General features: G+C 41.5%; 1 protein-coding gene across 2 annotated transcripts in view; it reads right to left on the reverse strand.

Annotated features, from left to right (window-relative positions):
* The window catches only part of PCGF5 (polycomb group ring finger 5), a 107,559-nt gene that overhangs the window by 40,715 nt on the left and 41,399 nt on the right, over positions 1-25,445 (reverse strand). For both annotated transcript variants that reach the window (XM_089692758.1, XM_089692759.1), the window contains exons 2-6: positions 18,276-18,319; positions 17,241-17,554; positions 8,934-9,030; positions 2,781-2,836; positions 2,645-2,704 (exon numbers count right to left, since the gene is read on the reverse strand). In XM_089692758.1, the coding sequence (XP_089548884.1) occupies positions 2,645-2,704; positions 2,781-2,836; positions 8,934-9,030; positions 17,241-17,352 (325 nt within the window). In that variant the 5' untranslated portion in view covers positions 17,353-17,554; positions 18,276-18,319. The remainder of the gene's footprint in view (positions 1-2,644; positions 2,705-2,780; positions 2,837-8,933; positions 9,031-17,240; positions 17,555-18,275; positions 18,320-25,445) is intronic.

The following is a 25,445-nucleotide window of genomic DNA, read 5'->3' on the forward strand; positions in this document are numbered from 1 at the left end:
TCCCAGTACTCCTCTCAAGAGCTCTCAGCCCTGATGCAAACAGTGGGCTACAGGGGTTAAAATTTCGAGTCCAGATCTACTAGCCGGTCACAAAAAACTTACTCTCCACAAGTTGCCCCACCCAACCTTGCCCAGGCCCGATGACATGTATACAGTATGTATATCCCAGCTCCCCTGTACTCTATTATAGTGATATGACATGTATACAGTATGTATATCCCAGCTCCCCTGTACTCTATTATAGTGATATGACATGTATACAGTAATGTATATCCCAGCTCCCCTGTACTCCATTATAGTGATATGACGTGTATACAGTAATGTATATCCCAGCTCCCCTGTACTCTATTATAGTGATATGACATGTATACAGTAATGTATATCCCAGCTCCCCTGTACTCTATTATAGTGATATGACATGTATACAGTATGTATATCCCAGCTCCCCTGTACTCCATTATAGTGATATGACATGTATACAGTAATGTATATCCCAGCTCCCCTGTACTCCATTATAGTGATATGACATGTATACAGTAATGTATATCCCAGCTCCCCTGTACTCCATTATAGTGATGACATGTATAAAGTAATGTATAGCCCAGCTCCCCTGTACTCCATTATAGTGATATGACATGTATACAGTAATGTATATCCCAGCTCCCCTGTACTCCATTATAGTGATATGACATGTTGTATACAGTACTTACTGTCCCCCCCCGAGTCCCCCACGGCAGTGGAGAGGGTGTCTCCTCTCAGCGGAGGAGAGCGGACCTCTCCTGCACCTGTCCCCACCTGTGCCGCAGAAGCCGGAAACCAGAAGTGGTAAACCGGAACTCGGCTTCACAAAGAGGCTGGGAGCGCAGGTGCAGTCGCTCCATGTTTCATCTGTGCTCGCTGCTCGCCGCTCGCCACAGAGGAATTTCTCCTCGCATTTGGCGAGCAGCTTTTTCAAGCCCTGGGCTAGATCATGGTGGGAATTGTGCAAATATTAAAATGTATACAGTATATGAAGAGAGGGACGAGCGCTGGATATGATGGGATTCAAGCTGCTAGCATATAGGTAAACCTTGTATACCCCCTTCATCAAAAGTCAAATACAAAAAATGCAGCGCTTGAGTGTATAATACAGGGAATTCGCATGAATAGCAGATTAAATGTTCATATTTCAACATGCACCAGATTCCACATTCTTAAATTGTTAAAACAATCATCAGATGAGTAATGCAGATCTATCCGACTAATCAAGGTGCATATAGTGATGGTGATGCTAAAATCATAAGTTCTGTGATGTATCCAAAGAAATCCGTGACTTCCGTGATAGGGGAATAACTGTATAATGCACTAACCAGATAGCGCAAGTACATGCGCATTGGAGTATAATGACCTACTCCTGGTCACAGCCAGATGGTCCTCAGCGTGAAGCCCTCAGGAACACCAGTGCACCACTCTTGCCGTCTCCTACCACCAGGGGGGGTGCGCCTCTTTACAGTAACACGAAATCACTTTATATCCTCTATCGCCAGGGTTGGTGTACTCTCTTATCAGGAGATCATCTCAGGGGCTCAGCAATAAGACCCAAAAGAAAGAAATAAAAACGCAACAGTAGAACCCTCCCAGCAACAATTAACCCCTTGATGTTGCTGGGAGGGTTCTACTGTTGAGGAAGGGGTCTATTGGTGCTTGCTGCTGGAGGTTCTCTTGATTTTGGCTGCTGGTTCATATGCGTTCCAGAGCGTTTTTGGTGCGTTTTTATTTCTTTCTTTTGGGTCTTATTGCTGAGCCCCTGAGATGATCTCCTGATAAGAGAGTACACCAACCCTGGCGATAGAGGATATAAAGTGATTTCGTGTTACTGTAAAGAGGCGCACCCCCCCTGGTGGTAGGAGACGGCAAGAGTGGTGCACTGGTGTTCCTGAGGGCTTCACGCTGAGGACCATCTGGCTGTGACCAGGAGTAGGTCATTATACTCCAATGCGCATGTACTTGCGCTATCTGGTTAGTGCATTATACAGTTATTCCCCTATCACGGAAGTCACGGATTTCTTTGGATACATCACAGAACTTATGATTTTAGCATCACCATCACTATATGCACCTTGATTAGTCGGATAGATCTGCATTACTCATCTGATGATTGTTTTAACAATTTAAGAATGTGGAATCTGGTGCATGTTGAAATATGAACATTTAATCTGCTATTCATGCAAATATTAAAATGCATTGATATAAATGGCAGACTGAAGGAGTGGGCATTTCTAGAGAGGCTGCATTCAGCATACAGACCACTCTAGGTAACACCTACTTGTGATGCTGAGCCTCCATTGAAAGAACTAAAATCCAGTTAATAAAAGGGGCGGGGCCAGATGCCCTAAGGATGGGGAGGAAATGGTTAGATAATGCTGGGAGTCGTTCAGCCAGAAAATGAGGCAGTCTCTATTGGAGTTGCTACAACTTCTAATACAACAGTTAGAAGCTCACACCATATAGTGAAATCAGAGTAAGCCATGTTTTAGTACAAGAGATGAACCTGTACAACTGCGCAAGACTGATGGTATGGCTGGAATTCAACTTTAATTGTGTTGCGGATTGTCAAAAACAGTTTTTCCTATGAAACAATAAAACATGCAACCACATAAAATACCTTCTCCACTTTCTTCTGGACGTTTCCTTTTCCAGAATTCAGTTTCTTGGTCTTGTTCTCCTATTTAACAGTAACCAAAAAGTTAGCTTCGGACAACAGAACAGTAAAACTCCCAAAGTATAAATACAACACTTACTTTCCCGAAGTCCTGGCACTAATTTAAATATAATTTCTTCAAGTGTGTTATCCAGCCTGAATTAAAAAAAAAAAAAAATCAAGTGAACAGATGCATTTCCTGATTGTACTACCTAACAATAATAGTAGCAGTACTAAAACGCAAAATATTGAAAGATCGTTAAAATGTCATTAAACCTTCCATACCAAAAAAACTCAATGACAGCATAATGTCCTTCACACTATATCGGAATCTGCACACAAAATGTACATGCTGTTTTTTTTTTAAAGTGCTGTTATCTCTTGAGCACCACTGAAGGAGGTTTTTTTCTCTTCGCTTCCTGTCCCTGGTTACAAGCCGTACACATACTGTATACTGCGGTCAGGTGCACTGCTACTACAAAATACTGTCTATTGCACTGCACACGTGTCCCCATTTTATTAATGGGATTTTATGAAAGGGGGGTTTTCTGTGGTATTATGTGCTGGCTGTGTTGGCATGTGATACTGTGAGCAGAGGAGGGTGGCTATGTTCCCACATACAGTGGGACTATGTGGATCGAATGTAGCCATACACATAATGGAAGCTGGGAGTACAGCAGATTTAAAGGATAAGTTCACCTTTTGCCAAAAAATAAATAAATGCACATTTTTTTGCAGGTAACAAATTACGCATTTATTATTTTTTGTTGCAGGAGCCTGTAAAGCATTGCACCAGTAATCAGCAAATCGCTGGTGCCATGCAGGACTCCTGCAGACTTGTCAGTATATCTGCTTGCTTGTGCATCCCATACGAGCAAGCCGATGCACTCTGACAAGACGACTAAATGAACTACCACAGTGCTCCACAGCGCCATGGTAGTTCATTGAGAACTACATGCCGACAGCTGCTAAGGCTGTCAGGACTTGTAGTTTTCTCAATCACGGAGAGCTGTAAATGAGTGCTGTGGCCGGGCGGGTGGAGCCCATGCACGGCCACCTTTTTTTCTAAATTTTTACAGCTTGTCAAAATGGGGGAGCGGGGGCCGCTCCTTTCATAACATGTTACATCCTGAATATGTTATGAAAGTTGAACTTATCCTTTAAAATTCAGATTTTGGGATGTGCTGACAGATGCTATTATTAGAAGGTACAAAAGTGACAACAGATTATGGTAAGGAATTTGTTGTTTTTCTTGTCTAATATACTTCGTGACAAAATGGAAAACTGAAAATTATAGAAACAAATTACCGGTAGATGAAGATTTTTTGGAAAGATATATTTGTTCTGCGTTAATTAAATTTACCTTTGCTAAAACCCAACAGCAATTTCAGTTGCAATATAATACCAGACTTTTTGGTAAAATGTAAAAGATGATGTTACGCTGAGTAAACAGGAACCAAACATGTCATGCTTTTAAAATTGCACACGCCCATGGAATGATGGCAAACCACGGTAGTTTAAATTATCAAGAGGTAACTTTTTTAAAGCCTTTACAGATTACCAGTTTAGAGTTACCCCGGAGGTCTGGTGCTAGACTTATTGCCCTCAATCTGACGCTTGCAGTGATATCTTACATGTGTGTTGCGACCACTGTTTACATATGCGTGCGGGACCAACAAATGCATTCACTTTTGCGTGCGAGCACGGGAGGATGGGGGGGTTTAAATGGTTTCTTTTTTTACACTATACCTTCATTTTTGATTTTTAAATCAATTTTATTGCTATCAGAATGGATAAACAACATCTTTTGTGAGAGCATGAGCCATGACAGGTCCTCTTTATGGCCTCCAATGCAGCCAGCCAGACACAGATCAGTCTGATCAGCTGCTTCGCTGGCCAGTAACTGGCTAGTAAACACAGAAATTAAACTGGAGATGACAAAATCCTTGTTGCTTCTAGTTTCTGACATCACATGGTGGGAGGAAAAACAACAGTTCCTGGGGAGCAGATGCTGCTATTCACATCTTTACTGGTCTCCCCAGTCACATAGGAGAGTCCAGTAAAGGGGGTAGCAGCGAGAATAGGGTGGGACCCCCTTTCACCACCTGTAAAAGTAATCCAGTGGCAAACAGTGGCTGGATGGTGCACCTACTGCAGGGGTGTCAAACTGGCGGCCCTCCAGCTGTTGCGAAACTACAAGTCCCATCATGCTTCTGCCTTTGGGAGTCATGCTTGTAACTGTCCATCTTGCAATGCCTCATGGGACTTGTAGTTTGGCAAAAGCTGGAGGGCCGCCTGTTTGACACCCGTAACCTAGTGGTGCGAAGGTTTAGGACAGGATACACCTAGGGATGAATTCCCTGGGCACATGCGGCCCCAGAAGTTCGTAACACTACAGTAGGTGCCCTGTCTAGTCACAGCAGCTGTCATCTTCTCATAAAGTTTGACAGGCTGTCAGTGGAGGGGCTGGGCGGGACATCTGTGCCTTCCAATCACAGCCAAACACCAGAGCGCCATGCACCGGGGCTTAGGCTGAAGTAATAGGCACTTCTTTAAGATTTTTTTCAATCATATGAAAAAGAAGAAAAGTACCACCATTGATAGCCTAACCAATGAAAAAAAGGCTGTGCAGAGCCCATGTGGACATAACCAGCATGCACATGATGGTGTACAGGATTGCATTGAGACAAACATGCCCATGCTCACACAAACACGTATGCAGAACCACTGCTCTCCTCCCCTCCCTTAAAGTGGTAGTAAAGTCTGCTTTATAACTTTTACCTATAGGTAGGACTGATTTTATCGTTACGGATTTAGTAACACTTTAGGTATAACGTAAGAATTATGAGCAGAGTTTGAGGATTTCAGCTACAATGAGCTTCCTGTTGTTACTATGTTCCCCTAATGGATTTGGACAGACAGCATCCACTAATTCATGGAGGAATATGAGCTCATTTTGCCTTTCTGAAATAAACAAAAAAACTGATACAATAAAACCAAACAGTTTCCTTAACATATACAGGCCAGTAAATCTAGTCTTGTGAATAGTTAGGAAACCAATGTACAATGTTTTTTAGTAAACGTTACATATCTTTTTATTTTATCCATTAGCAACCATATTATCGCTCTATAGGGCATACACTGTACGAGGCTCTATTTTCCTATAGGCAGGGCTGCTGTTAGAAACCATGGGGCCCCATGCAGCCAACCTGACAGAGCCCCCCCCCCCCCCAAAAAAAAAAACAGATAATGGTTTGGGGCTGCTTTGCTGCCTCAGGGCCTGGACTGATTGTTGTCATTGATGGGAAAATGAATTCCAGAGTTTATCAAGACATTTTGCAGGAAAACGTACGACCATCTGTCCGCCAACTGAAGCTCCGCAGAGGATGGGTGATGCAACAGGACAATGACCCAAAGCATACAAGTAATTCAACAAAACAATGGCTGCAACAGCACAGAATACGCCTTCTGGAGTGGCCCAGTCAGAGTCCTGACCTCAACCCGATTGAAATGCTGTGGCATGACCTTAAGAGAGCGATTCACACCAGACATCCCAAGAATATTGCTACACTGAAACAGTTTTGTGAAGAGGAGTGGTCCAAAAGTACTCCAGATCATTGTGCAGGTCTGATCTGCAACTACAGGAAACGTTTGGTTGAGGTTATTGCTGCCAAAGGAGGGTCAACCAGTTATTAAGTCCAAAGGTTCACATACTTTTTCCTCCCTGCACTGTGAATGTTTACATGTTATGTGCAATTAAACCATGGCAACATCTAATGTTTGTGTAGTATTATGTTCAGCAGACTGTGTTCTTCTATTGTTGTGACTTAGATGACGTTCAGAGCACATTTTATGCCCAATTCGTGCAAAACTCCACGTAATCCCAAAGGGTTCACATACTTTTTCTTGCAACTGTATGCTTTAGTTATGAATGAGCACAGTGATTGACCGGTACCAATCGCTCACTGTGTTCATTTAGGAAAGGAAGGGGATGGTAAATGTGACATATTTACCAGACCCTTCCCCCACTCTCCTTCCTGAAGGATCCTATTGTGTGCTTGCAGCTGCTGGTGGGAAGGAGAGGAGGGAATCCGGAGGCACTACAGGGGTGAGGGCACACAGGGGGGGGGGGGGGCTGGGCAGCAGGGGGAAAAGTATGGTGCACAGGGAGGGTGATAGGTGCAGCAGGGGGGAAATTACTGGAACAAATCCCCTGTATGGCTCTTTCTGCAGCATCTGAAAGACAGCTAGAGGGAGAGGCGAAGAAGCCACCTTTCAGCTTTTGCAGAGAGAACCATGCAGGGGATCGGTTCCAGTAATTGCAATCACCCTCCCTGCCCACACCTGAATGACCTAGCTGCCTGGGCCCCCCTGCTGGCCTGGGCCCTGTACAGGAGGACTGGTGGTACCCCTTATCCATGGCCCTGCCTACAGGTATGAGGCAAAAGTAGACATCTTAAGAATTTTGTTGTCCAATGAAGACCATTAGTAAGTAAAGGGAATACAACACAAGTCAGAGCACAATAGAATATTGATAGTATAGTTTATGGGAAACTAAAGCTGTAGCACATCTATAAATAGAAATGCAAACTGAATGTCAGTGGTGAAGCTATATATATATACACATACACACAGATGTGTGAACTGCATTGCATCATACAGCATTAATGATGCCTGCTGTCCAATCTGCAAACACATTTAAATACAGGTGGTAAACCAAAACGTAATCTGTATCCCCCAACTTTAGATTTGTATGCGTGGGCAAATTGACATTTTGCTTCTCTTTAACCACTTGCCTACCAGGCACTTTTAGCCCTTTCCTGCCCAGGCCAATTTTTAGCTTTCAGCACTGTTGCACTTTGAATGACAATTGTGCGGTCATGCAACACTGTACCCATGTGAAATTTTTTATAATTTTTTTCACACAGAGTTTTCTTTTGGTGGTATTTAATCACCACTGGGTCTTTATTTTTTGCACTATAAAAAAAAAAGCAAAAAAAAAACATTTTTCTTTATTTCTATTATAAAATTTTGTAAACAGGCAATTTTTCTCCTTCAATAATGTGCGTTGATGAGGCTGCACAGATAGGCAGCACTGATGGTCACTGATGAGGTGGCACAGATAGGCTGCACTGATGAGGTGGCATTGATGAGGTGGCACTGGTGGGCACTGATGAAGAGGCACTGATGATGGGTATTGATAGACGGCACTGATGGGCACTAATGGGCGGCACTGACTGACAGCGCTGACTGGCGGCACAGACTGATGGGCACAATTGCTGGGCGGCACTGATGGGCACTGGAGGGTGGCACTGCCAGGCACTGGACGTGACACTGCTGGACACTGGAGGGTGGCACTGCTGGGCACTGATGATCAGTGTAGATCTGCTTTGTACCATTTGCCAGTCATCGGCAGTACTTTCCTCACACTGTGACAGCGTGAGGAAAGTGCCGCCGATAACCGGCAATTGCATTTACTTTGAGATCTGCTGTGTCATTTTAAATAATTGCCCACCCGTCTGCATCTTTCATTCACAGATTTCTGTGAATGGGAAACTAAAAGTCCCGACAGCCTTTGTGGCTGTTGGCTTGTAGTTCTCAATGAACTACTATGTCGCTGTTGAACACTCTGGTAGTTCATGGATTCTTCCTGCCAGTATAAAACTGCTTGCCCATATGAGGTACCGACAAACAGATTGACAGTTTACAGGAGACCTGCATGGCACCAGCAATCTGCTGATCACTGGTGCAATGCTCTCCAGGCTCTTAAAACTAAAAATAGTAAATTCACATTATTTTACCGGCAAAACAAATGTGCATTTATTATTTTTTTTCTTAAAAGGTGAATTTATCCTTTAACACATCAGAAAACGAGGAAAAAAAAAGGAGCTGGAAAAAAACATTGTAGCTTTACCACATGATGAACAAATCTACATCTCACACACAGGATACTAATTTTAATAACCGCATGAATGACCATAATGTTTGAAAGAAGAGATGATTTCTACAACTGGCTTCCACACATCACATGGTAGTATTATTCATAGCCTATGGTAGTATTATAAAATACATAGTAGTATTATAAAAAATCAATAAAACTACAAATATATATTGTTTATGAATGTTAGATGAGCGAATGAATGAATGAATGAATGAATTGCAGAAAATAACACTCGCAGCGCATTAGAGGGTTTAATACAAAAGCACAGTCAATGGCATTTCTGTAGAATGGAAAATAAAAGCATTTACATACCTTAGCATTTCTAAAGGATTGGTTTCATGAACTTGGTTTCCACATTTTGGGCAATCGTTGCTCTCTTCAAAATGTTGGACAATACAACTTTTACAAACTTTATAAAAAAAACAAAAAAAACACAGGAGATGTAGATATAATAAATGACTCAGTATACTTGTAGAAATACATGTATACTGACTACAAGTTAGAACACAGAAACATATATATATATATATATATATATATATATATATATATATACAGTCAGGTCCATAAATATTGGGACATCGACACAATTCTAAAATTTTTGGCTCTATACACCACCACAATGGATTTGAAATGAAACGAACAAGATGTGCTTTAACTGCAGACTGTCAGCTTTAATTTGAGGGTATTTACATCCAAATCAGGTGAACGGTGTAGGAATTACAACAGTTTGCATATGTGCCTCCCACGTCTTAAGGGACCAAAAGTAATGGGACAATTGTCTTCCCAGCTGTTCCATGGCCAGGTGTGTGTTATTCCCTCATTATCCCAATTACAATGAGCAGATAAAAGGTCCAGAGTTCATTTCAAGTGTGCTATTTGCATTTGGAATCTGTTGCTGTCAACTCTCAAGATGAGATCCAAAGAGCTGTCACTATCAGTGAAGCAAGCCATCATTAGGCTGAAAAAACAAAACAAACCCATCAGAGAGATAGCAAAAACATTAGGCGTGGGCAAAACAACTGTTTGGAACATTCTTAAAAAGAAGGAACGCACCGGTGAGCTCAGCAACACCAAAAGACCCGGAAGACGACGGAAAACAACTGTGGTGGATGACTGAAGTATTCTTTCCCTGGTGAAGAAAACACCCTTTACAACAGTTGGCCAGATCAAGAACACTCTTCAGGAGGTAGGTGTATGTGTGTCAAAGTCACCAATCAAGAGAAGACTCCACCAGAGTGAATACAGAGGGTTCACCACAAGATGTAAACAATTGGTGAGCCTCAAAAACAGGAAGGCCAGATTAGAGTTTGCCAAACGACATGTAAAAAAGCCTTCACAGTTCTGGAACAACATCCTATGGACAGATGAGACCAAGATCAACTTGTACCAGAGTGATGGGAAGAGAAGAGTATGGAGAAGGAAAGGAACTGCTCATGATCCTAAGCATACCACCTCATCAGTGAAGCATGGTGGTGGTAGTGTCATGGCGTGGGCATGTATGGCTGCCAATGGAACTGGTTCTCTTGTATTTATTGATGATGTGACTGCTGACAAAAGCAGCAGGATGAATTCTGAAGTGTTTCGGGCAATATTATCTGCTCATATTCAGCCAAATGCTTGAGAACTCATTGGACGACGCTTCACAGTGCAGATGGACAATGACCCAAAGCATACTGCAAAAGCAACCAAAGAGTTTTTTAAGGGAAAAAAGTGGAATGTTATGCAATGGCCAAGTCAATCACCTGACCTGAATCCGATTGAGCATGCATTTCACTTGCTGAAGACAAAACTGAAGGGAAAATGCCCCAAGAACAAGCAGGAACTGAAGACAGTTGCAGTAGAGGCCTGGCAGAGCATCACCAGGGATGAAACCCAGCGTCTGGTGATGTCTATGTGTTCCAGACTTCAGGCTGTAATTGACTGCAAAGGATTTGCAACCAAGTATTAAAAAGTGAAAGTTTGATTTATGATTATTATTCTGTCCCATTACTTTTGGTCCCCTAAGAAGTGGGAGGCACATATGCAAACTGTTGTAATTCCTACACCGTTCACCTGATTTGGATGTAAATACCCTCAAATTAAAGCTGACAGTCTGCAGTTATAGCACATCTTGTTCTTTTCATTTTAAATCCATTATGGTGGTGTAAAGAGCCAAAAATGTTAGAATTGTGTTGATGTCCCAATATTTATGGACCTGACTGTATATATACACACACACACACACACACATACATACACACACACATACACTTATAAGGGACCTTTGCCAGCCTATAACCCACATTCATATATACAAATGGTAAGGAATATGAAAAACATCACTTAAAACACCTACAGTATTACTAAATAGGTTAAAGTCAAAAGGAAACGTCATTTTAAATTCCCTAACTACATTCCAGGTGTATCAAAATAAAACAAAAGGTGTGCAAATTCCTACAGTTTGTTTTCCCTAAAAATCAGCAACAGCCTGATAAGAAAAGCCTGTGTCCTGCCAGCATGCTGTAAAGTGGGCCCATTGCTCTCTATGGAGAAGCAGTAATAGTTTTGCCGAGGTCCTGCATGCCCCCTGCTGAGTCAGAGCTAGACCTCTCCAACCAGCAGCAAACATAAGCTTTGCTGATTGGAGAGATTTGGCAATATCAGTAGGGGTTGTGTCGGACTTCTGCAATGAGACCACCATGTCCTCATATAAAGCAGGGGTCCCACTGCAGCTGCTGGTAGATAACAGATGTGGCTGCTTAAGGGCTCATGTACACGGGACATTTGGAAAACTCTTCATAATGATGGAAACTGACTGCTGGAAACATAGGCTAAACAACGTCTGTTTAGCCACGTTTGCATACCTCGTTTATGCATGTTTGCGTTTAGAAGCATTTTTTTAAGATAACCTCAGGAGACCTTCCCAAATGCCCAGAATGCACTTAAAAACAGTAAAAAAATTAACTATTTCAGACATTTTGAGAGAAATAGAGAGAGCAGAAGCAGAGAGAGCAGTATGTGTTGACATGACCTGTCTTTTCTGGTTGTATACACTATGGATCCCATCATGAGCATAATGCAGCACATTCTACCATTTTTTCCTGGAACTGACTGCACTGGAGTACCGGGTCCATTTGAATACATGGAAAACACTTTACATGCGTTTCTGATGATGAAAAAAGGCTCTGGACAGCATCTGGATATGGAACAGTTACAAAACACTTCAAAACGCAAACGCTTATAAACGCAGTTTGCCGCATTTACAAGTGTTTGAAACGCTGATAAAATCTACTCCTGAACGCAAGTTTAGTGCGTTCAAAAAAACGACTGTAAGCTCAACCGCCTGTAAAGACTGTGTACATGGACACATAGGAAAACATTAGGGACAGTTCAGGGGCTGCTAAAAAAAACACAGAGAAGCTCCTGAATGTCAGTATAGGAGCTGCAGTGTACATGAGCCTTTAGAAAGAAAATGAGCAGCGGCAAGACATCAAATACCTTTTGTTTGGGTGCAACTAAAAAGAAAAGTATTTAGCTTATTTAAACTGAAAGTTCCATTGACTACTGATACTACCTAAGTGCTAAAGGACACCGAATGAGGACCACTCATATGATATATAGGTGCCTCCTTCTTCTGAACAGGTGCTGATGGACCTCTGCACTTCCAGACCCTGTGCCCCCTCCACTTCAGGAAAAAAGCACAGTGATAAGATCATGCTCACCACTCCCATGGATACACTATAGTGAGCAGGGGTGGACTGACAACTCATGGGGCCCCCGGGCAATAGGGGATCATGGGGCCCCTGTGTCCTTGCCCAAACTCAAAAAAGCCTATGAAAAAGGTACCAGGGGCATCTCATGGGGCCCCCTACTGACCCCGGACCGTTTCCAAATGGTCAGTCCTCCCCTGATAGTGAGATGATTCTGTTGCCTTTTTCTGAAGTCATTCACATGTTCCAGTTTTGATCAAGGTTAGGATCATATAAATATTTAACAAGTCTGAACAGCTGAGACACTAATACTCTGTACTGAATAGACTATTTGTTAAATTAGAACTATAGGCAAATCTTTTTTTCCCATTTTGGACAGAATAAGGGAGGGCTGTAACCCGTCACATTTTTTTTTTCGCCATCCATGTCCCATTGTGGAGATTTCCCTTCACTTCCTGTCCCATAGCCAAGCTGGAAGTGAGAGGAAATCACTGCAAATGATTAATGGAATTCCTTGGAGACTCCCAGGGCACCAGAAATAGTGTCCCCATTGGAGGATTTCTCTTCTATTACTTTTCTGTGGACAACCCAAAATTTGGGTTTTTCTATTTCTTTCACTTTCAATGACAATAGTAAACAGCACAAGGAGAGGGTGAATCTCCTTAATATGGACACAGACAGCAACAGAAAAGTGACAGGGGTTCTAATCCCTATTCACTCTCTCCAAAACAAAAAAAAAAGTTTTGCCTTTAATTATAATTTAACGACATACACAACTAATTAATGGGTAACCATTGCAGCACAAATGTCCTCTAATAAATGGCCAGCCCCAACAAAGTCATTAAATCTAAACAGGTGGAACTCCAGAACATCACTGATGCCAACATAATGGTTCTGGGGTATAGTCAGCAATGTGTTGGAGGTGACCATTGGATTTGTAAAATAGGAGAGGTTACACTCACCGGCCACTTTATTAGGTACACGTTGCTAGTACCAAATTGGATCCCCTTTTGCTGTTACTATTGCCTTTCTACCCTCCTCGAACCATTCTGCCCATTCTTATCTGACATCAACAAGGCATTTTTGTCCACACAACTGCCACTCACTGGATATTTTCTCTTTTTCAAACCATTCTCTGTAAACCCTAGAGATGGTTGTGCGTGAAAATCCCAGTAGATCACTCAGACCAGCCCATCTGGCACCAACAACCATGCCACATTCAAAGTCACTTAAATCCCCTTTCTTCCCCATTCTGATGCTCGGCATGACCTTCAGCAAGTCGTCTTCACCAGATTTACATGCCTAAATACATTGAGTTGCTGCTTTGCGACTGGCTGATTAGCAATTTGTTACCAAGCAATTGAACAAGCGTACCTAATAAAGTGGCCAGTGAGTGTATAAAGTGTGCACTTCCAGATGGTTGTCCTGAGAGAATCATTGCCTGCATTACTGAAAAAGCAAACAGTACAACCTGGTACCAATGTTAAAGCAAAAGTGATAAAACATTACCAAAACTAGGGCATTGGGATAGTCAGCTGTCCCAAAACAAACAAACCTCTTTAAAACTTCCTATTTCAGAGAACACAGTTTACATATTTAATGGTTACCGGACAGATCTGCATGTCAGCAGATAAGAGGATTATTTACTTAAATGACTTGTGAAAATCAAAAGGGAAGAGGATTTACTCTGTTCCTGTCAATGTGACAGGCTGCTAGCATACATCACTTTCACTGCACATTATCTTTACAAACTGATGCAAAAATGATGCCACTGAAAGGGTAAAAGACAGATACTCTAAAACAATAACCGTCTAACTGAAAAGTAGAATAAAATAAAAGGACCAAGTGAATGTCTAGTTACAAAAGCAAACCAGACAATCATAAAGTGTGTGTAAACCCCATCCATGAACTTTATATTACTTCCTATTTGCTTCCTTTCGGTCTGTTAAATATATCATTGAAAGCATATTCATATATCTGTTTGATAAGTACATAAATATCGGTCAATCCTGCCACAAATCCAGTGAGCTCCTGACTTCTTGTACACACTTCAGTGTTATTTCAAAAAACATTATTGGAAGTACGGTGGGATTCAAAAAACAACTTCCCTCTACATCAAAGGTCTTCAAACTGTGCAGCACTTTACTAGCCTTTATCCAGCATTTGGGGCACTATTCCTACCAATGATATGAGGCACTAGTTCTCCCGCTGACACTAACAATAGGGCACTATTTCTTCCACTGATACCAATGATGGGGCACTATTTCTTCCACTGATACCAATGATGGGGCACTATTCCTCCCACCATTACCAATGATGGGGCACTATTCCTCCCACTGATACCAATGATGGGGCACTATTCCTCCCACCATTACCAATGATGGGGCACTATTCCTCCCACCATTACCAATGATGGGGCACTATTCCTCCCACCATTACCAATGATGGGGCACTATTCCTCCCACCATTACCAATGATGGGGCACTATTTCTCCCGCTGACACTAGCAATAGGGAACTATTTCTTCCAATGATACCAATGATGGTGTACTATTCCTCCCACCAATACCAATGATGGGGCACTATTTCTCCAGCTGACACTAACAATGGGGCACTATTTCTTCCACTGACACCAATGATGGGATACTATTCCTCCCACCAATACCAATGATGGGTCACTATTCCTTCCACCATTACCAATGATGGGGCACTATTCCTCCCACCAATACCAATGATGGGGCATTATTCCTCCCACCCTTACCAATGATGGGGCACTATTCCTCCCACCAATACCAATGATGGGCCACTATTCCTTCCACCATTACCAATGATGGGGCAATTTTCCTCCCACCATTACCAATGATGGTGCACTATTGCTCCCACCAATACCAGTGATGGGGCACTATTCCTCCTACCATTACCAATGATGGGGCACTATTTCTCCCACTGATACCAATGATGGGGCACTATTCCTCCCACCATTACCAATGATGGGGCACTATTCCTCCCACCATTACCAATGATGGGGCACTATTTCTCCAGCTGACACTAACAATAGGGAACTATTTCTTCCACTGATACCAATGATGGTGTACTATTCCTCCCACCAATACCAATGATGGGGCACTATTCCTCCCACCAATACCAATGATGGGTCACTATTCCTTCCACCATTACCAATAATGGGGCATTATTCCTCCCACCCTTACCAATGATGGGGCACTATTCCTCCCACCAATACCAATGATGGGGCACTATTCCTTCCACCATTACCATTGATGGGGCAATTTTCCTCCCACCATTACCAATGATGGCGCACTATTCCTCCCACCATTACCAATGCTGGGGCACTATTCCTCCCACCATTACCAATGCTGGGGCACTATTCCTCCCACCATTACCAATGATGGGGCACTATTCCTCCCACCATTACCAATGATGGGGCACTATTTCTCCCGCTGACACTAACAATAGGGAACTATTTCTTCCAATGATACCAATGATAGTGTACTATTCCTACCACCAATACCAATGATGGGGCACTATTCCTCCCACCATTACCAATGATGGGGCACTATTTCTCCAGATGACACTAACAATGGGGCACTATTTCTTCCACTGATACCAATGATGGTGTACTATTCCTCCCACCAATACCAATGATGGGGCACTATTCCTCCCACCAATACCAATGATGGGTCACTATTCCTTCCACCATTAGCAATGATGGGGCATTATTCATCCCACCCTTACCAATGATGGGGCACTATTCCTCCCACCAATACCAATGATGGGGCACTATTCCTTCCACCATTACCAATGATGGGGCATTATTCCTCCCACCATTACCAATGATGGGGCACTATTCTTCCCACCATTACCAATGATGGGTCATTATTCCTCCCACCAATACCTATGATGAGGCACTATTCCTCCCACCATTACCAATGCTGGGGCACTATTCCTCCCACCATTACCAATGATGGGGCACTATTCCTTCCACCAATACCAATGATGGGGCACTATTCCTCCCACCATTACCAATGATGAGGCACTATTGCTCCCACCATTACCAATGATGGGGCACTATTTCTCCTGCTGACACTAACAATAGGGCACTATTTCTTCCAATTATACCAATGATGGTGTACTATTCCTACCACCAATACTAATGATGGGGCACTATTCCTCCCACCATTACCAATGATGGGGCACTATTTCTCCCACCCTTACCAATGATGGGGCACTATTCCTCCCACCAATACCAATGATGGTGTACTATTCCTCCCGCCAATACCAATGATGGGGCACTATTCCTCCCACCAATACCAATGATGGGGCACTATTCCTCCCACCAATACCAATGATGGGTCACTATTCCTCCCACCAATACCAATGATGGGGCACTATTTCTTCCACTGATACCAACGATGGTGTACTATTCCTCCCACCAATACCAATGATGGGGCTCTACTGCTCCTCCTAATGACCACCAACACTGAGGCCATGTTTATCATTACTGATGCTGCACCCAGGACGTTTCTATCCTAACTGGCTACAGTTCAGCCCCCCTAAAGTTTGAGGGACAGTAAACTGGCCCTTTTCTTGAAAAGTTTGGAGACCCCTGCTCTACATTATGGAGAAGAGAAGGGAAGAGGAAATGTTCTGTTGTCCTGTCCTAGGGTGACCATGTTGCTCCTCCATAGATACAGTATGGTAAATGAGTGTTGTTACCCTGGAACATGCAATGTGCTACTGGCAGGATCACCAAGTAAAAATAAAGGCGAAAAAGCCTAAAGTAAAAGGAAAGCCACTACATATATGGGCTGGTAAGATGCAATGTATTACTTTTTGTTTTCATCGAACAGCTTTAGTTATCCTTGCTCTCCTTTGAAGAGTCTTGTGCTACATTTTTAAAGCAATACTCACACGTGTGCAGGCACTCAGTGACGGTGGTGGGCTTGATAAGATAGCCTTTGCAGATATAGCAAGTGACGTAAGGATTGAACTCTTTTACCAAGCGCCTCCTTTGGGCTGCCATTGACAATATGCCTAGAGACAGACAATCCCTGGACACAGCCTGACAGGAGAACGGACCAGGATTTTCAAAAAGGGTCAAAACGTCTTGAATTTCTCACATTTTTATCAACGTGATGTCTGTCCTCAAGATGAACTTTCCTAAAATAATATTCATTGCTTCAATTGGCCTTTGGCTGTTTAATACGTGCGACACTTCCAGACTCCTATTAAGTGAGGGGACAAGACAAGGGACATGAATTAAAGCCATTGCACAAAAAGCATGCAAAATGTAACACCGTTGTACTGAAATGATCAGGAGCAACATTATAAAACATACAGTGCATTTATAAAGTATTCAGACCACCTTCACTTTTTTCAATTTTGTTATGCTGCAGCCTGATACTACATTTGTTTAAATTCATTTTTTTTTCTCATTAGCCACCTGCCCTCCTGAGGATTTACCCCCCTTCTTGTCCAGGCCAATTTTTGCATTATGCTGCTGTGTTACTTTAACTGACAATTGCGTGGTCATGCAACACTGCACCCAAATTAAATGCCAGCTCCAGGGACACAGGTCTGCCAGTGAACCCGGCCGGTGTGTGGACACAGAGGGATAGAGAGACAGGTGAGTGTCTGTTATTTAAAAGTCAGCAGATACAGTTTGTCTAGCTGTTGACTTTTATATTTTTATAAATTTTGACTGGACATCCGCTTTAATAATATACATTAACCAATTTATTTCTGACCCATACCATAAGATAATACCGCTGACAGAATGGATACATTTTTTTTTTTTGGAAAAGATGGGAAAGGGGAACCTTGGTGTTGATAGCAAAAATCCTACTGTAATATCCCAGTTGCATGTCAGTGTAGCTTGCGGTCATATGATCATATGAGCAGACAGCCATTGACGTTGTCACAGCAAAAAAAAATAAAAAATCTCACCTCTGTATCTAGCCTCGATCCTTCTGCTGTAAGATCAGTTTTATCTGTTAAAAAAATGGATACATCATTTTTTTTGTTACATGAAAATCAAATGCTATATATTGAGAAACATAAGATATTTATATGGAAACCATAAACATATATCTTTTCACATCTGTGGCCCTTTGATCACATATACTAAAAAAACAAATAAAAAGTAAAAAACAAACAAACCCAAAACCTGCCGTGGTCATAAAGGGTAGGAGATCTCCAAACATGAAGAGGTTAAGGGGATTGCCTACAAGTTGTCATACATGCACGTGTCCACATAAAACACTGATACGCAAGATCTTGCAAACATTTGCACCCTCAATATTTCAAATATAAAAACCTAATTTCCTTAAAGAAATAAAGAAAAAAAAAAGGAAAGATAAGATTTCCACTTTTTTTTTTTGGGGGGGGGGGGGGGTAGCAAAGTGCTGACTTTCCAATGAAAGTAAGCATTTGACATTTCTAGCATGTGATGTGGGTTTTGGAGTTCACAGGGGACCCTGGATGGTAGCTGTGAAGGGTAGGTATGGGTGCCTGTACTAACATTCTGATGGCATTTAAAGTGGAACTATACTCTCCTTATCCTAGGAAGCTACCATCTTAGTCTTTGTATGATCTGCAGTTGTTATGGTACTGCACATATGATCAGTTATGACACCAGTCATTTGACGGCTTGACAGTCCCATTGAGAAAAGCACAAACATCTGTGACCATTAGTATTCTTATAATGCCTTGTATGTAATTGTTTTGGGAAGCACTTAAATCTGTGGCCTTAGTTCCACTTTAAAGAAAACCTCCACTTTTGCTGAGAAAAAAAAAACACTCCCCTTTGGGTGACCAATGTACATTGCAGGGCTTTTAACAAACTTTTTCCGACCTGTTTCTGCTCTGAAGGAATAGCTTTTTGTTAGATCTGAGTGATTCTGATTGGGAGTGAATTTTTCATTATTGATCAGTTGTTGCACTTGGAGTACTCTAATGAAGAGAGTGGCAGTGTCTGCATTCTTGTAGAGGTGATTAACCCTTTAGGAGAATCTCGCCAAAACTGAAATTTGTGTTGCAGAGGATGCCTAAAATCTGACTTCTTAGTGCAGACTTCTGGGAAAATCTCTGAGCCAATCACACAAACAGGATATGACATCTCTAGGGGTGTTTCGTACAGCACCTGTGCACAAAACGCCTCCTGGTTGCCAGATTTCATTGAATTTTATGGAAAATGACATTGCTGCAGACTGAAAAGGAAATATAATTTTTAATAACAGTAAATTACAATTTAGTTTGTGTCACAATTGTGTGTGCATATACAGTGCATTCATAAAGTATTCACCCTTCACTTTATTACATTTTGTTATGTTGCAGCCTGATGCTACAGTTGTTTAAATGCATTGTTTTTTCTCATGAGCCTTTATGCACACTGGACGTTTTTAGAGCTGCTGTTTTTGGCGTTTGATGTTTTTTTTACAGTCAATAAACTCCCCAGCATGTTATCCTATGTGTCCATGCACACATAGACTGTAATCAACGTTTTCTGGCTGGGACATTTTTTGGCTAAAAAAACCCCCAAAACTAGTGGGTTTCTAGAGGAATTTTTCAGCTGTAAAAATCCTGCAACGCTGGAAAATGCAGTAAAATGCAAACAAACACTATGCAAAACCGCTGAAAAACTTGCATTTTTAAAGTGACTGTAATCCAGCTAACGCTAGCAGTGCGAGAAAATGTCAAGTGTGCATGAGAGCTCTACACTCAGTACCCCATAATCATAAAATGAAAAACAGAATTTTAGAAATGTCTGAATTTATTAAAAAGAAAAAAATGGAATATCATATGTACCCAATTATTCAGACCCTTTGCAACAACACTTGAAAGTTAGCTCAGGTGCCTCCCATTTCTCTTGATCATTGCTGAGATGTTGCTACACCTTGACTGTAGCCCACCTGTGGTAAATTAAGTTGATTGGACATGATTTGGAAAGGCGCACACCTCTCTATAAAAGCTATAGTTTGACTCTATAGCTTTCACACAGACTAATGCAGGCCATAGATGGGTCGAAAATCGGCCGATTTTTCGGCCGAAAATAAAATCTGCCAATTTTCGGATCGTTAGTGGGCTATTTGTTCGGCCGTTTTTCGGTATTTGGGCCGTTTTTTTTTTCCGGTAAAGTTGGAAAAAAATCGGCCGATTTTGCCGATCGGCTGATTTTCGTGGCAATTAGTGGGCAAATCGGCCGATTTTTTACCGATAAAAAATCTGTGCATGAGCAGTGACCTGCAAGAGGAAGACAAAAAGAAGAAAAAGAAGAAGAGGATGAAGAAGAGGATGAAGAAAAAGAAGAGGAAGAAGAAGAGGATGAAGAAGAGGATGAGGATGAGGAAGAAGAAGAAGAGGATGAAGAAGGAGAAGAAGAAGAGGATGAGGATGAAGAAGAAGAGGATGAAGAAGAAGATGAGGATGATGAAGAAGAGGATGAGGAAGAAGAAGAAGAGGATGAGGATGAAGAAGAAGAAGAGGATGAGGATGAAGAAGAAGAAGAAGAGGATGAAGAAGAAGGAGGAGAAGAAGAGGATGAGGATGAAGAAGGAGAAGAAGAGGATGATGATGAAGAAGAGGAAGAAGAAGAGGATGAGGATGAAGAAGAAGGATGAGGATGAGAATGAAGAAGAAGAGGATGAGAATGAAGAAGAAGAGGATGAGGAAGAAGAAGAAGAAGAAGAGGATGAGGATGAAGAAGATGAGGGTGAGGATGAAGAAGAAGAAGAAGGATGAGGAAGAAGAAGAATAAGAGGATGAGGATGAAGAAGAGGATGAAGAAGAAGAGGATGAGGATGAGGAAGAAGAAGAAGAGGATGAAGAAGAAGAGGATGATGAAGAAAAAGAGGATGAGGAAGAAGAAGAAGAGGATGAGGATGAAGAAGAAGAAGAAGTAGGATGAAAATAAGAGGAATTCCAGTCCAGCAAAAAGTGTCTCTGCAGAGAGCTCCGCTATTTCTTTGACAGTTCTCTGACAGTTCCTTGACATTTACAGCGATTGCAACATTGTATCTATTTGTTTACGAATAAAAACATCTGTATCCTAAATGGAAACAAATAGATACATTGTTGCAACCTCTATAAATGTCAAGGAACTGTCAGAGAACTGTCAAAGAAATAGTGGAGCTCTCTGCAGGGACACTTTATGCCGGCTGTAGACGGGATGAAAATCGGCCGATTTTTTTTACCATTGATGGTAACGTCGGCCACTTGAACGACCGAATTTTCGTTTTTAAAAAGAAAAATCTGCCGTTTTTCTCCCCGTCTATGGCCTGCATAATGCAGGCCATAGACGGGGAGAAAAACGGCTGATTTTTCTTTTAAAAAAAACAAAAAAATCGGTTGTTCAAGCGGCCGACGTTACCAGCAATGGTAAAAAAAAATCGGCCGATTTTCATCCTGTCTACAGCCGGCAAAAAGTGTCCCTGCAGAGAGCTCTGCTATTTCTTTGACAGTTCTTTGACATTTATAGCGGTTGCAACAATGTATCTATTTGCATCCATTTAGGATTTGACCTATTTCGGCCGATTTGACCATCATTGCCGTGAAAATCGGCCGATCGGCAAAATCAGACGATTTTTTTTCCAACTTTACCGATAAAAAAAATCTGCCAAAATACCGAAAAAAGGCCGAACAAAGAGCCCACTAACAATCTGAAAATCGGCCGATTTTATTTTCGGCCGAAAAATCGGCCGATTTTCGACCCATCTATGGCCTGCATAAATAATATACACTGGTTTGGGTTGTCTTTACACCACAAATGGAGCAGAATACATTTTGTCCTAAATTTATGAAGAAAAAATATTTATTTGCAAAATGTTATAACAAAAACTAAGCAAAAAATAATTTTTTTCAAAATTTGCGTTATTTTTAAATTTATATAGCAAAAAAATAAAAAACCCAGTGGTGATCAAATACCACCAAAAGAAAGCTCTGTCTCAAAAAGGGATACAAATTTCATACGGGTACAGTGTTGCATGAGTAAATGTCACTCAAAGTGTGATAGTGCTGAAAGCTGAAAATTGGCCTGGACTGGAAGGGAGTGAAAGTGTCCGAACTTGAAGCGGTCATTTAATGTGGGAAAAAAAAGAATTTGAACAAAAGTAGTATCAAGCCGCAAAATAACAAAATGGAAAAAAAGTGAAGGAGGTCTGAATATTTTATATATATATATATATATATATATATATATATATATATATATATATAGTGATTGAAAAGTAACTCCCTATTTTAAACTATTTATAAATTTTTTTATATGAAGTAACTTTTTTCTCAATTCTTTAATGTAGGTTTCTTAATCTATGACAATTAAATCTGTATTGTCGTTTTTCTTTTCAGATTGATTATTTGTTTTAAAATTCAAAGCCCCATAAAGATGTCCAGACGTTTAACTGTACAAGAGCGTGCCCAGTTAGCGGCACGCTACAAAGTTTGGAAATCAGTTGTTCAAGTGCAAAGATGGTGGAGGACCATCACAGGAAAACATGCTCAGATCAATGCAAAGACCATCAAGAACTGTCATGCAAAACTCATGGCGACAGGTTCTGTTGTGGATGCTCAAAGAAACGGTTGCCCTTCCAATGCCAGTGACCTGGAGGTAGTGAGAACAATTCAAGAAATGTTCACTCAGAGCCCAAAAAAGTCCATTCGACAAGCAGCAAGGGAAACTCCATGTTATGTGTGTTCTTCTCATAAAATTTTTTGTAAAAATGACTAAAAAATAAATTATAAGATTCTTAAAATAAGGAGTTACTTTTCAATCACCCTGTATATATATACATACATACACACACACACTCATACATATATACACAGTATTCTTTGTATATCCACTTGTGGACCAGCAAGGTACCGGTACGTTGCTGGACTGGGTGGTTATATCGAGATGATGCCTGCATCACCCCAGTATTGCTTTTTTCAGCCGGCAGTGGGCTTTCTTCCAAAAGCAATCTAAGCAGCTAATTAGCCGCTGGATTGCTTTTATGAGCAGCGGAAGGAAACAACCCCCCTCCCACCACCTTTTGAGGCTTCTGGCTCTCACATCCCACCAGGAGACCCAAGTGTTCAGCTGGTTCATCCGCTGGCTGACCAAAGAGCTGATCTGAGGCTGGAATGGCTCCGATCATCTCTATGGTCTCAGAAACTAGAAGCAATGAGCATTCGTAACTTCTGGTTTCTCCAGTTGTAAACAGCGCCATTTTTAAAATAGGAACGCATCTGATCACACCGATCTAATAGACCCCAGATTTCTCAGTAAAACGTATCCTGTTACTATCTATTGCTATCACAGGAGATATTTATATTCCCTGTGATAACAAAAGAGTGATAAAAAAAATGTAAAGGGACACTGTAAAAATAAAATAAAATGTTTTTAAGTGCCCCCCCGCAAACGAATGCGTCAGTCCTGCACACATGAGGTATCACCGTGAACATCAGATCAAGGACAGTAATTTTAGCACTAGAACTTTGTAAATCTAAAGTTGTAAACTGTAAAGGTTTTTAAAACGGCATCTATGGATAATAACATTTACATAGTTTTCGCCATTGCATGGGTATGTGCAATTTTAAAGCGTCACATGTCTGGTATCCATTTTCTCAGCGTAACATCACCTTTCATATTTTACCAAACATTTGGGTATAATATTGTGTTTTTGTGCATTAAAATTCAAAAAAGTGTATTGTTTTAAAAAAAAAAAAAAAGGCAGCAGGTCATGTTGTGAGCTCGTATTATATAGGGAAGGGTGGGGCCTCCCAATTGGTTTTGATAAAGGAGCTGTACTTGTTTTCTCAAAATGTGTTAGCCATGCCCCCCAATGTAGTGGCATCATTACACGTTACTCCTGAAGTTTACCAAAAGCTCCTGGAAACCGCCCCGCTACGAGAGACAGCTTACGCTCCGCTCCACATTGCAGCCTGACAGTTCCAGGATCATCCTCCAGCTGCTTGCCTGCCGATCTCTGCACACAGTCTGGCCGTTTGCCGCTATACACCATTGGTATGTCTTTGCAACATTAAATTCAGTGAGTGCATTACTTTTATGTTTATACTTTTTATGATACAGTCTACATTTAGATGGTTGCGTCCTCTTTTATTTTCTCTCTATTTGTGCGCTAGGCTTCTCAGGACATCCCATACAGATGTAACACTACATTTACTCTGTTTTTTGTCACTCAATAGAACTTTTATCCATCATTCAGACTTTACCAGTGGTTGTTTGCCCCCTTTTTTATTATTTCCCTCCTACCCCCCACTCTTTTTCATGACACCCCCCCCCCCGTATCCAGGAGTCATAGACAGTGCTGTAGTTTGTTCTTTCACTTGTATTTTTCTCGTTCAAAGCTTTTTGTGAATCAATGACGCAACTGTACGGGCAGGAAAAGAGGGAAAAATCCTAATTATAAGCCACCATCCCCAAAATAACAATTAGATGAAGAAGTTGGTGCCCCCTAGGACTTGGGACTTTGAAGGCTTAAATAGTACCAAAAATATTAAAAAAGCACACATTTTTATTTGTACTGTTTTAAAAATATTTTTGGTACCATTTAAGCCTTCAAAGTCTCAAGTCCTAGGGGGGTCCCTCGTTCTTCATCCAGCTGTGCGGGCAGAGAAGCACACGCGGAGGAACTTTTAAAATGTGAGAAGAACCCATGCCAGCTGTCATGGAGAAGGGGGATCAAGGGGTGAGGGGGAGGATGCTGAGTCCTGGAAGTGATGGTTTGTCCTGGAAGTGAGGCAGCCTACATTCACAGATGATCTGTGGTGAGTTCTCCAAGACGTTTGGAACAACCTACCTAACGAGTTCCTTCACAAACTGTGTGCAAGTATACCTAGACAATTGATGCTGTTTTGAAGGCAAAGTATGGTCACAGCAAATATTGATTTGATTTATATTTCTCTTCACTCATTTACTTTACATTTTGTTCATTATTAAAAATAAACTATTAACACTTCTATTTCTGAGCGCATTCTTAATTTACAGCATTTTCCACACCCACCTAAAACTTCTGCACAGTACTGTATATATACACACATACTTACCTGATGCAGTAGCGGTCCAATGCTGCAGCTGTCCCCCATTTTTTCTAAACCTGAGAACTGAGCGATCACGTG

Source organism: Staurois parvus, unplaced genomic scaffold (genome assembly GCF_062004578.1).
Source record: "Staurois parvus isolate SC_StPar_1 unplaced genomic scaffold, SC_StPar_1.0 ptg000604l, whole genome shotgun sequence".
Lineage (NCBI taxonomy): Eukaryota > Metazoa > Chordata > Amphibia > Anura > Ranidae > Staurois > Staurois parvus.